The sequence below is a fragment of the Siphateles boraxobius genome, unplaced genomic scaffold, assembly GCF_051911475.1.
Source record: "Siphateles boraxobius isolate OS27281-9 unplaced genomic scaffold, OSU_SipBor_1 47, whole genome shotgun sequence".
Classification (NCBI taxonomy): domain Eukaryota; kingdom Metazoa; phylum Chordata; class Actinopteri; order Cypriniformes; family Leuciscidae; genus Siphateles; species Siphateles boraxobius.
This window is the reverse complement of record NW_027509108.1, coordinates 2,033,539-2,049,376: the sequence shown is the minus strand read 5'-3', so window position 1 is coordinate 2,049,376 and position 15,838 is coordinate 2,033,539. Positions and strand designations below refer to the sequence as shown.

Genomic DNA, 15,838 nt, shown 5'->3' with positions numbered 1-15,838 from the left:
TTAAAAATATATTAATCATATCATGATAAAATATAATTCATTGTTACTAATGTAAATCTATATAAAATTATTATGGGATCTCCAGTGATTTTAGAATCATTAATTGTTAAAATGTTTCTGTATTTTTTTAATATATTATTATATTGACATATTTAAATGACACTATATTATTTGAACAATTTCTTTTTTTTATTATTATTTATCAAAATATACAGAAAATAGTGCAAACTTAAATAAGTATTAACTTGTACATTATTAAAAACATATTATTTTAACTATTAAATAAAATGGACCACTTTTATGACTTATTTTTAAAATCTATTGTTCCATTCTGCATTCATACAGTTTGGGAATAGTGAAAAGCACATTTTTTCTTAAGGTGTACCTTTAGCCTAGGAAAACCAGAAACAGGTGTGCAACATAAACAGAAACTATGTAAACAAACTGGTGAATAAAACAACATAACGTAATATTGGAAAACAAGGAAATACAACCCAAAAGTCCATAAAACAGAACATAAAGTGATATTTAAAGCAGTTTAAGGCAGAAGGTGTTTTTAAAATATGTTTTATTTATGCAATCAGATGAGAATTGTCTGGCACAAAAACAATGATCTCAACTGGGGTGACAGCATTAAACTTAAATAAATACTTTTATACAAACAAAATAATAATGATTAAACATAAGAACAAGCATTTCTCTCTCTCTCTCTCTCTCTCTCTCTCTCTCTCTCTCTCTCTCACACACACACACACACACACACACACACACACACAAATATGCTATTATACTCCATATAACTCCATGTAAAAGCCAGAAACTACGCTTTTTTTTTTGCACAGGGCTATCTAAAGGGTTAATGGTGCCACCTGGTTATCAACAGTAAAAATTACAAATTTTGTAATTTCAGGGAAAACCACCAACAATCAAAAATGCATGATTATATGGTGTCCTTATTTGCAATCAAAAAATGTGTTTATAATGGATGTCAATGGGGCAAAAACAGCCACAAACAGTAAATGAAGGAGAAAAAGTTAAAATCTGATGCTGCACACAAACTAACAATGCATCAAAACCAATGTTGTTTCTAATCTTTGACATGTCCAAGACTGTGATAAAAGGTAAAAAAAAAAAAATCCAGTCCACAATCACATTTTATATTGAAAATAAGTAATATTGTGTGTTTTTTTCCCCCCAAATCAGTGACATCATTTATGAATTTGGCAATTCAAGAGTTAAAATCCTGATTTTTTTTTTTAAACATTTAGTAGTTTTGATCAGGACTGAGGTTGATTAATAGATTTATGCAAAAAAAATAGAAAAAAAAATATTTATCTGATACATTTTTACAGCAGTTTAAAGTAGTGGCTGTTTTCAGCCACAAACAGAATGAAAGGGTAGTGATTTTGAACAATGCACTGCACTTGGATCTCATCTTACCCTTGTGTGTGCATCTCGTGATCCCTATACTGGTCAATTTACTGTTTATGTATTAATTGCCCTGTTTAGGTAGCCTACTTAACTAAAACAATGGAAAATTCAGCATCATATTTCAATTACAAAGTACAATTAGAAGAAAAGATACTGAACATTTTGCACACATTTTTGTGCTTTATCAGCAGTAGGCCTAATCATATCAGTCATGAAATCAGAGACCATGACTTCAAGGACTTCCGCTATTGGATCACCCAAGGCCCAGTTTGAAGGATGGCTGGGATGATCGCATTCTGTGAACATGGGTCCAGTACAGAGAAAGACAAAGAGTAGAGGAAGTCGGAGTGATAACATTATGTAACGGGTATATATTATCTAAAAATAATTATTATTTTTGGCGGACTTTTATTTTGACGGATGGACTGTTTTTCGGCGGTGTGTAAGACTGGAAAAACTTGAAGGACTTTAAGAGAGGGCCACTCTCTGAGAAAACAAAGGAAATTAACATTTGAACTCTCCCTCATGCACTATTGAGACGAAGGTCTCACCTCCCTCATCCTAATCTACATTTCTCTCCCCATTCTTCATCCTGGCAGAGATCTCCCAAACTCACACAAGAATCTAAATGGTTTAATGTGAATGATTATGATCTAGTTTTATACATATTTGGTATTATTTGAAATGTCTCGGTACGACTGGTACAAATGTCTCATTCCCAAAGAAGTAAACCCAAAAGGTAATAAAGTTCTTAGGAAGTTTAGAAATATCTTCCACACCCTCCAATACTGGAGGGTGTGTCTTTGAGTTAACACCTTCGACCATTTGACTGAATGCTAATTTCCACTGCTAGCAAATGGTGACTTACAGGTAAATTTCCACTGTGAATGATGTGTAGATTTTAAATGAGGTCTGGGTATATAATGAAACGCAGCGAGAGCTCAGGGCCTTTTCTATATGTGAGATCGGCCCGTGAGGCTGAGAGTTGCGAGTCTCTCTGCCTCACGCATTTCTTGTCGGGTAAACTTTTTCCTCTTTGTTCTAGAGCATTTGATGTTTTGCATTGATTATCCTTGAATTGATTATGAAATTATAATGATACATTTACCTGACATATTAAATTGTGACATTTGATTATTCTAATTGACTTTGACATTATTTGCATTCAAGAGTTTAAAAGAATAGTAAAACATTCGCTCACATTTAATGATGCCAAGATATCATTGAAAAACCTTTTCATTTTATGGAGTCAGATGAAACGAGTTAATACATAAGATAAAATGTATGGCATTTAACCAAAAATACTTTGCCACGTGAAAAGACAGTAACACGCAAAGACCTTCACCGCTAATTCGTATACCGCCATTGGATCGAGTTAGACGGCCTTACAAAGTATGAGAGTGTTGCACAGAAAAAGTGAGTATTGTGTCGTGTTCGAGAAGCTCGTTAGATAAAGTTACTTTAACTGAAGTTATTCAAAGCTTTAGTCGAATAAAGGACGACTTTATCAAGTGATTTTTGTGGACTGTGTCCCACATTTCGCAAATTGTTTTGTGTCGTTTTGATCCATGGATCGCATTGCATTGGACTGCTAGAGTGACACAGTAATGTTTTGACAAGGCTATGAGAACTGTGAGTGTATATCAAGTAGGGTAGGGCCTACAAGTTTTGCTTGATTGAAGACGATTGAAGAGATTTTTCAAATTTTTGCTGAGTTTTTACATTTTGATCGAGATGCAGCAGTACAAGCTAACGATTCAACCGACTAGTCATGCGTCTTTGAGTGTTTTGCACGTGTCGTTGGCTCGTCAAACATGAGATGGAAATTGCTGTATGTTGCAGTTGGTGCTGAACATAGTTTAGAGAAGATTTGAGTTTCAGACTATTTTATGTCACCCTGCCATCCAACGACATCTCAGTTTTATACATCTCAGATTATTCAACTCAGTTTTATTCATTTGCAGTTTGATTCATTTTTGGTACATTTCATTTTTTTGGTATGTTTTATTGAGCTTGAGTGATTCAACTATCTCAAGTTAATTTCAACGCACGCTACGTCAAGACAACGCATCTCAACTCATCGTTTTACGACTGGTATTTTTCAATTTATTCATTTTTGATATTTTGATCCGAAGGACAGTGAACAAACAGTGCAGTTGAACTACATAACTTAAAGTGAACTGTGAGTGAACACTTCAAAGGATGTTTCACGTAAGTGCTCTTCCAAATGTGAAATTTCATTTTACCCATTGTTGTTGTTTTTTTTTCCAAATGTGATTGTTTAAAGTTGATCAATCAAAGGTTTATAACTTTTGCAATGAATGTGATTGTGTTCTAGTAAGTTTAAAAGAACTCAAAGAACTTTTATTTTATTTTGTGATTATTTAAAATAGAGTAACATTTAATTACAAGGAAGAAAATATGTTAAACTATATGTTGTTTCTCACATATAGTTTTATTTCAGGAGGCCATCTTGTGACATTACTCAAACTGAAGCCTACCCTTGTCGGTCTGTGCATCTCAATAAAGTAGGACACAACATACATTTAGTGTGTAACGAGACTAAAAGCACTGAAAGCGGGGACTAAGATCCTATAGTTATTCAGTATTCCAGGGCAGCGCTTACAAGTTTCCCCTACAAGATGGGCTAAATACCCCATTACAAAAGTGGTGTCACGAACAGGATCAAATTAAGCACATTTAATTTGTCACACGCAGGGCCGTATGCAGGGTTAAAGACAAGACGGGCTAAATACCCCATTACAATTACTTACTACGGACTTGTGAGCGTGAGCACGCAATGTTTCTAACGCTGATCGCCATTCCCTTAGCTTTGCCTGCTTCTCAAGTAGGTCGCGGATCTGCTTTAGACCGCGTTATTGATGCTAGCGGGCTAAAGGTAGTAGCGAATGTTTGGAAACTTTGAGGCACATTTTCATATTATTTGCCCAAAAACTATTTATTATATTAAATCAATTCATTAAATTGGTAATAATAATTTATAACATTTATTTATTCTTGCATTTATTTATATAATTAATAATATAAAAATGTATAATAAAAACGAAATAACTTACGAAACCGATCAATTTGAGAGTTTGTTTATGGTTTTATAAATTAAACCAAACATGTTATAGCCTGTTTGCAGAGAAAAGCACTTCAGAAGTGCAGGGTGTGTGTATATTTGCAAATGCTTATGTTTGTGTGGGAATTATGATGGGCAGGGCTTCTACTTTTCATCTTGTGCCTTTATAAATAGTACTTAAAACCACTCATCCAGCAATATATATATATATATATATATATATATATATATATATATATATATATATATATATATATATATTAAAAAATAAACTCTATATAAAAAGTCTATTAAAACAATGGCCAATGTACTGTGTTAATATGAAGGATTTTTTTTGTTTTGATTTCTCACAGGTGTTTTAACAAAGGAAAGACACACACTGAAATTCCAAAAAATGTTTTTTATAAACAACAACAACATTTCGACCAGTCAGGTCTTCATCAGGCACAAAACTCTTGTGGAGTGAGAGGAAACTCTTTAAGCACAGGTAACAACAATTAGAACAACACGCAAGAAAGTCATGAGACAAATGATTTCCCAGCTAACATATTTTTGTTATAAGAACGTTCTCCAAATATTCAGTGTTGTGGCTCTGGGAACGTAAAACATGTCCAGTTTTCTTGATGTTAGAGGAACGTGTTTTTGAAGGTATAATGTTCTTCAAACGTTCTTTCAACTTAATTTTGATTTACAATTTAACATTATAGTAATGTTGATTTCTAACATTCCAAGAACATAAAAATGTCCAGTTTCCTGAATGTTACTAGAATGTTGTTTAAAGGTTAGTGTGATGTTCCTGAAACATTATTTCAATCATTCAAACACCTGCTGTGAACAAGCACTGAAAGAGAGAAATAAGAACACAAACTACAACTTTATTCAAACACAGCCTTAGATGAAATCAACTGAAGATAAAAGACATTAAATTTCACTTCTAAGCTTCACTTCTACCTAACCAGAATGAGTTTATTTCTGTCAGGATCTACAGAACTTCTTATTGAGAACTTACAGATGTTTAAATGTTGATGAGGGAAGTATGTGGCTTCTGATGCAGCCATAGTATTGTTCCCTTATTGATCAAACCTGAGGCGACATGAAAACCAAACCAAGCTATATGGCATTTCCAGATCAACATTGTCCTCTAGTGGCCAGGAGCATTTTGGTTGAGTTGTGATTAGAATCTTCTGAATGTTTGCTTTGTACTTTTCTGCGGTTCAGATGCAAAATATATCAACTAAAAACACGGAAACAAATTTACAAATGTATTTTTTTTTTTTTGATTGATTGATTTGTTTATTTAAGTGTCAAACACCATGGTGCCCAGCCCTCATGGCCTTATTAGACACTACAGTAGTAATTTCACCAATATCTCCAAATAGCCACGTGACATAACACAAAATCCAACATAGCATAACTATACCACTAAAAATGAGTACACATACAAATAGAGATGGCTTTTCATATGGGATACAAAATACTTTGCCGCAGATACCAGGCCTTTTCTATAAATGTTGCCAAAGCAAAAACATCATTTTCAAACAGCCAGCACAAAACCTCCCCTTCATATTTCCAAAATATATCAGGGTTTTTTAACTGAATTGATTCAAAAAGAGAGTTCCTTAAATCGCAGTATAAAGGACAATAAAAAACAAATTGAAATTCATCTTCTACAACCTGGAGATCACAAAATTCACACAAACGCAAATGTTCAGGTATACCTTTAAATCGACCCACTTCCACTGCCAGAGGTAAGGTACTAGTTCTCAATTGAGCACAGAGGGACCTCTGCCTTCTCTTTAGGTTAAGGACAATATAAGGTTCTGTAACATAATCATTCTTAAACTGAACATAATTTCTAAGTTTTGGCTTCTTCCATATATCCTGTTTCCATTGCTCTTCATATTGACTTAACAATCTTTGTCTGACAACCTTTATATTACATTGGAGATTATTGCGGTACATTATATGCAAGTCAGACACAGACAGTATTATTGAAACTTCTCCAGACCAGGGGTGATGATTTGCTCTGTCCCAATTAAAAATGTTCCTAGTTAGCCTTTCCTCTGGCAGACTGACAAGACGGTTCCACAATCGCACCATTTCACACCTTTGTTTTACAATACATGGATCCCATCCTGCATCCCCATTAACAGCTACCTTTGCTGCATATTTATGCACACCAAGAAAACATCTTAAAGCGCGATTTTGAACAGAGTTACAGTCAAAAACCTCTTCAAAACCCCAAACTCCTGCAGCATAAAACAAAACTGTGTCAACCAAAGATTTATACAGTTGTGTAAATGTAGAAAAACCAAGATCTGTACATAGTTTCATTTTGCTCAACACAGAAACGAATGCTCTTCCAGCAGACTCTGCTAGTATTTTCCTTCCCTCTGTAAACTTCATATTTTCATCAAAAACAAAACCAAGATATTTATAATAACGAGTATACTTTAAGGATAAGGACACAGGGCCAAACTGAAATGTATGAATACTCTGTAATTCACATTTTTCCCTAAAGTGAACAACTTGTGTTTTTTCACTATTAATAGTAAGACGCCATTTACTACACCATGAACTCATAATATTCAGCATATTTTGTAAATTCACTTCATTTTCAGCTATCAAAACAATGTCATCTGCATAAAGCAGAATACTTAGATTCATGTCTTCAATTGGCACACCAAGATTTCCCTGCTTGATTTCTTGAGCTAAATCATTTATATAAAAAGCAAACAAGTAAGGGGAGAGTAAGTCTCCCTGCTTTACCCCAAAAGGCGTTGGGAACCAATCCGTTCTCAAATTATTTATTTGTACACAAGCAATAGGATCTTTGTAAAGGAGTTTTACAGCATTATAGAATTTCCCATTGATACCAGATGAAAGTAATTTAAACAGCAAAAGGTCTCTGTTAACACAATCAAAAGCTTTCTTGAAGTCAACAAAGCAGGCAAAAGTACTTTTACCCCTATCCAAACGAGCTCTCACCACAGAGGATAACACATAAATATGATCAATACAGGCCCTGTTTTTCCTAAAACCATTCTGTTCATCTACCAATCCTCCATAAGCCTCCAAAAAAGCATTGAGTCTGTTGTTAAGGACTCCTGAGTAAATTTTATAGACTGTGCTAATCAAACTAATCCCTCTATAATTCAACGGGACTCTAGGGTCATCTTTTATAGATTTCGGGATGGGTTTGATAATTGATCTATTCCACTCAGATGGGATAATACCATTTTGAAAACATATGTGACACAAACAATGTAGGACATTACACAAGTTAGGATTCCTAAGTACCTCGTTAGGGAGATCTTCAATGCCCACAGCTTTATTTTCCTTGGCTTTGTCTAGTACTTTAAGTACCTCATCTAATGCAATATCACCGTTCAGCATATCATTTTGAAAGTATATAGTATTCATCCCAGTTTCCAACTCCAGTTTTACTTTACAAGTTTCTTCTAAAAAATTATCATCAAATAAAGTGGAACTACTATAAGCATATAATTCACTGTAATCTTTTCCCCACTTTTTTAATATTTGTCCAAATTCAAAAGAAGATCCACCACTTTCCAATAAAACCTCCATGGGTATTAATGTTTTCTTTTTTGGGCCCAACTTGCGTATTTCCCTCCAGAATGTATAAATAAATTATGTGTTTGACATCTCTGTTGCTTGTGCAATCGACACATTTAGTTTGAATGCATAATTTACAGAATTGCACAAATAGATTGGAAACATCCATGCAGAACAGTCTGTTTATTCATTTATATTAACTTTTTTTAATTGAACGTGTAGACGATCACATGGTATTCATGCAAGCAAAACATCTTTGCATATGAGCACAGATTGTTAAAATGTGTTTTCTTTTATATAGATCGATGCAGGTTTTGTACGTCCCTGGATGAAATCTTGTCAGTGCTGCACAAAGGTCAACTGCACATCTCCACTAACTTCCAAAACGTCAATCTCCTCCTTATCATTTTTGCGACGGCTGTAAGTGTGAACTTGTTTACCATTGACAAACACCTCGTATTTATCAGAACTGCAACAAATGGTGACCTGAAATGCACATACAAGGAAAAAATTTGAAATTTATACATAACCTAATTTGACAAACAGATAAGACAGCACTTATAATGTATATTATGTGAAAACATTTTGCATGCATGAATGTTGATACAATTTTGTGATGTAAAATATTGCAACCACTATTGTATCCATTTGAACTGAAATTCTTTATACAAGAATCATAAAGTCATATACCAGAAAAGATTGCCCTCTCTGAAACGGCATCTGTCCAGATCGCTCCTCTTCGCCCCACTTCCCATCCTCATAACGGTTGCGCACAACCACTTTCTCATCAAAATCAGGACTGTAGTAAAACGCAATTCCAGTTTTGTGCCGTAGACTAAACCCTACTCTGTTGGAGAAAGAACATTTGTAAAGACTTTTAAAGTAGATGTGTCATTACAACAGCATTAGAGAACATTTAAAAAGCATTTTAAAGCAGACACATGCATGATATTATATCCGTGTCAGAGAGAAATGACATTGTCAGACCTTTTTGCTTGGAGGTTGATGACTCCCTGGATGACAAAGCATTTTCCAGGCAATACTCCACCATAAATGATGCTTTTGTATGGGACCATCTGATTGTGGATCAAAGTAATTAATGATATGATTATGTATACTACATTGTGATACTCCTTTGTCAAAGTTTAAATTATTCATTCAACTTTTCGGACTGAATGAAATGGTCAGCTGCTACCGTGAGGAAACAGTAATGGCTCACTCAGGGTGGGATATGCTAATAGAGCAGATTGTCACCAGTCGTGGGCGGGGCTTCTCCCTCATTTACATTAGACATCTGGGTAACACTTTATTTTACAGTGTTATTGTTACATATGTTACATGTAATTACCATAGTAATAACAGTAAATGATGCATAATTACATGCAACTAACCCTCAACCAAATCCTAATCCTACCCTAACCCTATAGTAAATACATGTAGTTGCTTAATATTACTCAGTACTTAATTATATAATTACACTGTAACAATGACACCTTAAAATAAAGTGTATCCGACATCTGGAACCGCTTGTTTGGAGAGACTGTTTATGATTTATGGGGATTATAAAAAGAAAGGAGTGGGTGGAATTTTACCTTTATAGGCCGGTTATTAACACACACACTGTGTACACATCTGTGTTCAAACACCTTAGAAAAGTGAATTTCGCATAATAGATCCCCTTTAAAATAACTCACCAAAGATCCTGGAAGTGCAGGAAGGTTGGGCTGTAAATGAAAATAAATATGTAGATTTAGGACGGGAAAACATTGGAGCTGCAAAAACTACAAATGAGCCGATAATTATCTTACAAGTACAGCAGTAATAAAACAGGAAAACAAGAGCATAGGTAAGATAAATAGGACATATCACTATAGGACACAACAGTAAGATTATATATATATATATTAAACAAGCCAACAATTAAATCAGTCACATGACCTCTGATGATATTCACAATGTTGGGTTTAAAAAAAATGGTGCTGAGGGCAAATATCATTCCCTTATTTTGCAAGTTGCACACATTCTTATTTCATATACAGTACCTCTCTCAAAACATTTTACTGCGGACTAATCCTGATTTATGAGATTGTCACTGTAATCTTCCCCTTACCAGTCATAAAAATAAAATGAAAAACTGTGACAATCGTCAATGTTCAACATGGAGTGCTAATTCTACTTTTAGAGATCCTTCAACATATTGAATTCCATTGTGATAAACACATCTGTACACATTAGATCAAAATTAACACAAAATACACTGTATACTAGTGCTGTTAATTCACCATTTCCCAAACAAGATTGATAAAGGCCTAGAACCTAGCTAAATAAGGAAGAGATGCAGATAATGGTATAATATATGGTGAAATGGTAAAGTAAATATTGTTTTATTTCTCACCACAATATTGTGGAAGGCAACTAAATTCAGTTCCACCTTTCCAACCACACAGATGCGATCCACTTCTGAGAACGGCATACGGTGCTTGTACTCCGAGAAGAGTTTCCCATTTGTACTTATCTAGAAAAGCCAAACATAATGGCTTCATTAATGGTGAATTCTTCTGCTACAATAAAAAAAAAAAAAGCATGTAGTGGTGGTTAATGGAAAGATCCTTTCCATGCCTTGTCATTAAAAGGCAAAAAAAAAGTCAGAAACTATTTAAAGACAGAAAGCAGGACTAAAGACGAGGGAAAAACCTTGTAAGACTCCTGGGTGACGAGGATCTGCAGAGCAAACATCTGGCCTATTGTGAAGGGAGTTTCTACCTTGGATTCCTCCCAGCCCCACTTCCCGTTCTGGCGGGTGTTGTGCACTACATACCCAGAGATGGGCAAGAGCCATGAATAGCGTGGGTTAAAATGCAGAACAACATCGTCAGAACCATGTTGGAGGTTCACATTGAATCTGGAGAAGAAACAGAAGAGGTGAATAACAACTGTAACATGTAACAAGATGTAAAGGGACAGTTCACCAAAAGATAAAATCTCTGCCAACATTTTCCAAGATGAAGATGTCACGGGTCCTGGTTGCAGCAGAGAAGAAACAGTATATATATATATATATATATATATATATATATATATCAATCTTAACTCAAACTAACACTAACAGAGACTAGAACAACCAAGCTTACAGTCACGTCACCAGACAACTAGACAGGATTAAACTCAGGCTTAACTACACAGGCAAACAAGACGAAGTAATGAGACTAATTATCAAGACACACCTGAACTCAACTAACACAATCAGTAACCAAGGATACAAACAGGGAGAGGATGAAGGAGAACTGATCCAATTAATAGACTATATTAACAAGGGACTGTTTACACGACACAGTTTCCAACTAAAAAAGTAAAACTTTTTAATGTGTTTTGACCATTCATTTACACAACAACGGCATTTTGGGAGCCTGAAAACACAAACTGCAGCTAAACGGGTTTCAAAATGCAAGTTTTTGAAAACGGTCTCTGTTTCAATAACAAAAACCATAATCTCTGAAGACGATGACGTTATGCACATGCGTATAACATGTGCAGTCTATAGTGTTTCATCACAATCTAATGGCCTGGCAGCAGAGTACAGTGTTTTTAGTCGTTTTTGTGGATCTGTGTGAATGGGGATCGTTTTTACAATGGTGTCGTCTGTATGCGGAAAATTCAAAGGAAAAACTTCTCCATTTTAAGCATATCACTGTCATGTAAACGTACCCTAAAACATGAACAGATAAACTCAAAACTTGACAGAAGAACATAGACATCCTACAGAGACTCACCTGTCTGCATCTGGCAAAACACTTCCACATACAGTAATAATCATTCCATCCTGCAATCTTCCCTGGATCTGACTGCTGAACGGGACACTCTGTGTGAAAGGTTTTCATATCAGACATCCCATGAAATGAGTGCTTGTATCTTCATTTTTGGTTGCAATCATTTTATTCTGCCATTTTTAATACATTTTTTTTTTAACAATCTCAGAGTGTTTATTCCAAGGTTCACAGAATGGACTACAATTAAAGCAGGACTATAATTAAAGAATAACAAAAAATAATTTACCCAAATTCAAATACATTGATGCCACTTTGTTCATTCTTGAAGTAAACTTGTGCCTTGTTAAGACAATTATATATAGGGTTTTATGTATTTTTAGACTTGAAAAAGTAACCAGGGCACAGTCTCCAAAATCACTCAACTAAAGTTCTGTTCTTGCTCTCGATTCTGTTCCTGGAGGGACACATTCTGCAAAGAGATTAGCTCTACTCTACCCATAGTCAAAAAATAATTCAAACAACCCAAGATTACCTGGCAATTACAATATGTTTGACTAGAGTTGGAGCTCAACTTTGCAGGACAGTGGCTCTTCAGTAACAGAACTAGTCTAGACACTATCCTCACAAAATTGTGTAGTCTTGGATTGCATGAGCAATGATGTCCTTGATCTTTTAAACAGCTCCCTGGAAACAAGAAGCCTTCCCAAATTCCTTTTTTTATTTGGATGAATTCCTATTTTTTTATACAATGTATCAGTTAAGTTTCAGATCATTCCTAGGCTTGCCACTCGTCCCTTAAAATACGTAATTGTCCCGTATTTGTGACATAAACAGCGCGTCCCGTTTTGAATCAATACGGGACGCGGTTTGTCCCGTATTTCCGAGCTGTCTTAAACACATCATCCCATCCAAATCATTCCACCCGCATTCTGTGAAGACTCGTCCTATTCTACCCTTGATTGGGTAATACTCGCTGCCATTGTTGGTTTGATTGATTGGCCCTGAACCTGATGTTATTAAACAAACCAGAGTCAGAGAAAGGCGGGTGTTTTGGCAGAGAGTTGATACGAGAGTTTTTTTTTTACTTTGGAAAATCTCTCAATATAGTATTCCATACATTGTCAGAGCTTGGTAGACAGGTAACTAATGTATGTGTTAATGTTATTAAACAGATTAATTAATACATAATAATTTGTATTATTAAACATTAATCATATATATGCATACTAAATTATGATCCGATCCGTAATAAACAATTTATGGCAATTAAAAAACCTTTAGAAAGTGCTACATTATTTAAATAAAAATGAGACAAATAATTACATAATCATTTCAAAATCAAATTCAAAATCAATTTAAGTAGTAAATAAAATAAAATAAAATAAAAATATCCCATCAATGCAGAATTGTCAAAAACATGATTACTGGTTCAGTAATCCCTAACATATACTGAAGAGTTTTTTTTAATTTTTATAAATAAATAATAAAATGTAAAATAATAATATAAAATGTGTTCTGTTGCAAGCTCACATACTTGATCTCTTGTTTTCTCTGTTTATTGTTGAGCTGTCAAGTTGTCATGTTGAAATAATCAGTCCCATGCCCTTGACACATTTTTATTTATTTAATTCAATTATTTATTTATTTATCTCGTGTATGGGTGTCCCTTATTTTGCCTCACTGAAGGTGGCAACCCTAATCATGCCTCTAAGCAACGTTAGTCATAATCTCTTTTTTTTGTTGTTGTTGCTGATAACACAGTTACACAGTACATATCTGTAGAGCAAAGGTCTGCTGAAGTGCCATTTACATTCTCCTTATTAATCATTGTCATATCTCTTTTCCTAGTGGCAGACATGTTGTTTTTAGCCTGGCATCAAAAAGATGCTTCACAACCAACGTTTATATCAGACTGTTGAAAACATGGAAGATAAGATAATTAATCATTTCTCGATTGGTAAAAAAATCTTGTGCACATATAAATTTAAGAGCATTTAGTTTTACTAATTTAGGGCTTCAGTTCTGCATTGCTGAAAAAGTTTTAAAGGAGTTTCATATGATAATAATCAGACTGGACAAAAAGTTGATATTATCACGCCTGAGTAGCAAACAATTGTTCTACCATCCCACAAATTTTCAAGTTTGTCGATAAATAAATATCTATATAATGTCAAGCACAAGTGTAGTTATATCTGAGAAATATTCTATTAGATGCAGTACAAAATTAACTAATTAAAATTGCAATAAAAAAATAATAATCTTCACAATTTTGTTTTGTTGTACATGAAAATGGCGATATCACATCTCTTTCAAAATGGAATATTAGTTCTTGCTATTAAAGTCTTGCTACATGTGTCCTGATAATGTCCTGAATAACATTGCAGAAAATGTTCATACCATTTTGAAGTAGAAATCATCAATTTCAAAGTAATTGGTCACTTACTGGGTTGATAAATGGTTGCAGAAGCGGACTCATTTTTGGCTGATTTTGCTCTCCTCCAAAAAACAAAAAAAGGTTTAAGGGAAGGAATACATCTGTAGTCTTATATTCAAGGCTGACCTGCACTTACAACATGTCCAGTTGCAGCTCTGGATGACTGAAGCTCCGCTTACAGGTTTCAGTTTCTTTATCAGTTAATGTTTAACCTCTGGGTTTTAATTACATGACACAAGTACTGTACACTGTAAAAAAAAAAAAAAAAAACGTAAAAAAACGGTCAATGACTGGCAGCTACGGCTGCCAAACAAAAAACGTAAAAATAAAGTAAAATATCGTAATTTAAATGAAATGCAAAAAACTTTTACAGAAATCTTCATTCATCTTTTTTAACAGAAACACACAGTTGAAACACACAGTTAAAACAGTTATTTCACATTTATTTTCTGATTTATTTACTGAAAAACATGCAGTTAATTACATGCATGATTTGCTTTGACTATATACATCACTACATCAGCAACTACACAGTTACTGTCAGTTAAATAAAGAAACATGCAGCATTTCAACAGTGTTTATTTGCTCATCCTGGACTGAAGCTCAGGCTCTACGCTTCAACACAATGGTGACACACGAAACACACCATACAGAAACACGTTAACACTCACATTTTAATACTTTAACACTCTTGAGTTTTTGCTGTGTAGTAATATTCAGGAAACTGGAAATTTTTATGTTCTTGGAATGTTAGAAATCAACATTACCATCATGTTGAATTTTTAATCGAAAATTACGTTTAAAGAACGTTTGAGGAACATTATACCTTTTAAAACGCGTTCCTCTAACGTCAAGAAAACTGGACATTTTTCACGTTCCCAGAACCAACACTGAATATTTGGAGAACGTTCTTATAACAAAATTCTGTTAGCTGGGTTAGCACGTTGCATCATGTGACTATTATTGCGACTGTAAGCCTGTTTATTGGTCCAATGAGGGTTTCCAATAATACAGGTGAAGGTCTCTGCGTGTTACTGTCTTTTCTCGTGGCAAAGTATTTTTGGTTAAATGTAATACATTTTATCTTATGTATTAACTCGTTTCATCTGACTACATAAAATGAAAAGGTTTTTCAATGATATCTTGGCATCATTAAATGTGAGCGAATGTTTTACTATTCTTTTAAACTCTTGAATGCAAATAATGTCAAAGTCAATTAGAATAATCAAATGTCACAATTTAATATGTCAGGTAAATGTATCATTATAATTTCATAATCAATTCAAGGATAATCAATGCAAAACATCAAATGCTCTAGAACAAAGAGGAAAAAGTTTACCCGACAAGAAATGCGTGAGGCAGAGAGACTCGCAACTCTCAGCCTCACGCAATATTATCTGTCTGCAGTCCCGGAGGCTGCATTTTCAGGACCCCACTTCTAGGACCGCATTTCTAAGACCCTAGTTTTTTGTGACAGCGCCACCTACCGAGTCGGAGAACTGCAGTCCCAGGAACGCATTTCCAGGACCCTAGTTTTGGAGGACC

The 15,838-nt window shown here is 34.5% G+C and overlaps 1 protein-coding gene and 1 pseudogene across 2 annotated transcripts in view; both read right to left on the bottom strand.

Moving 5' to 3' along the window:
* LOC143710508 (GTPase IMAP family member 8-like) overlaps positions 1–15,838 on the bottom strand; it is an 86,381-nt pseudogene that overhangs the window by 21,380 nt on the left and 49,163 nt on the right. The gene's annotated exons all lie outside the window — the stretch shown is intronic.
* Positions 8,339–11,960, bottom strand: LOC143710488 (galectin-9-like; the record flags this gene model as incomplete). The annotated part of the gene is made up of 7 exons (XM_077201433.1): positions 8,339–8,578; positions 8,783–8,939; positions 9,080–9,168; positions 9,787–9,816; positions 10,488–10,607; positions 10,787–10,994; positions 11,863–11,960. Coding segments are annotated over 7 exons (849 nt in total), but the record flags the coding sequence as incomplete, so codon positions are not given.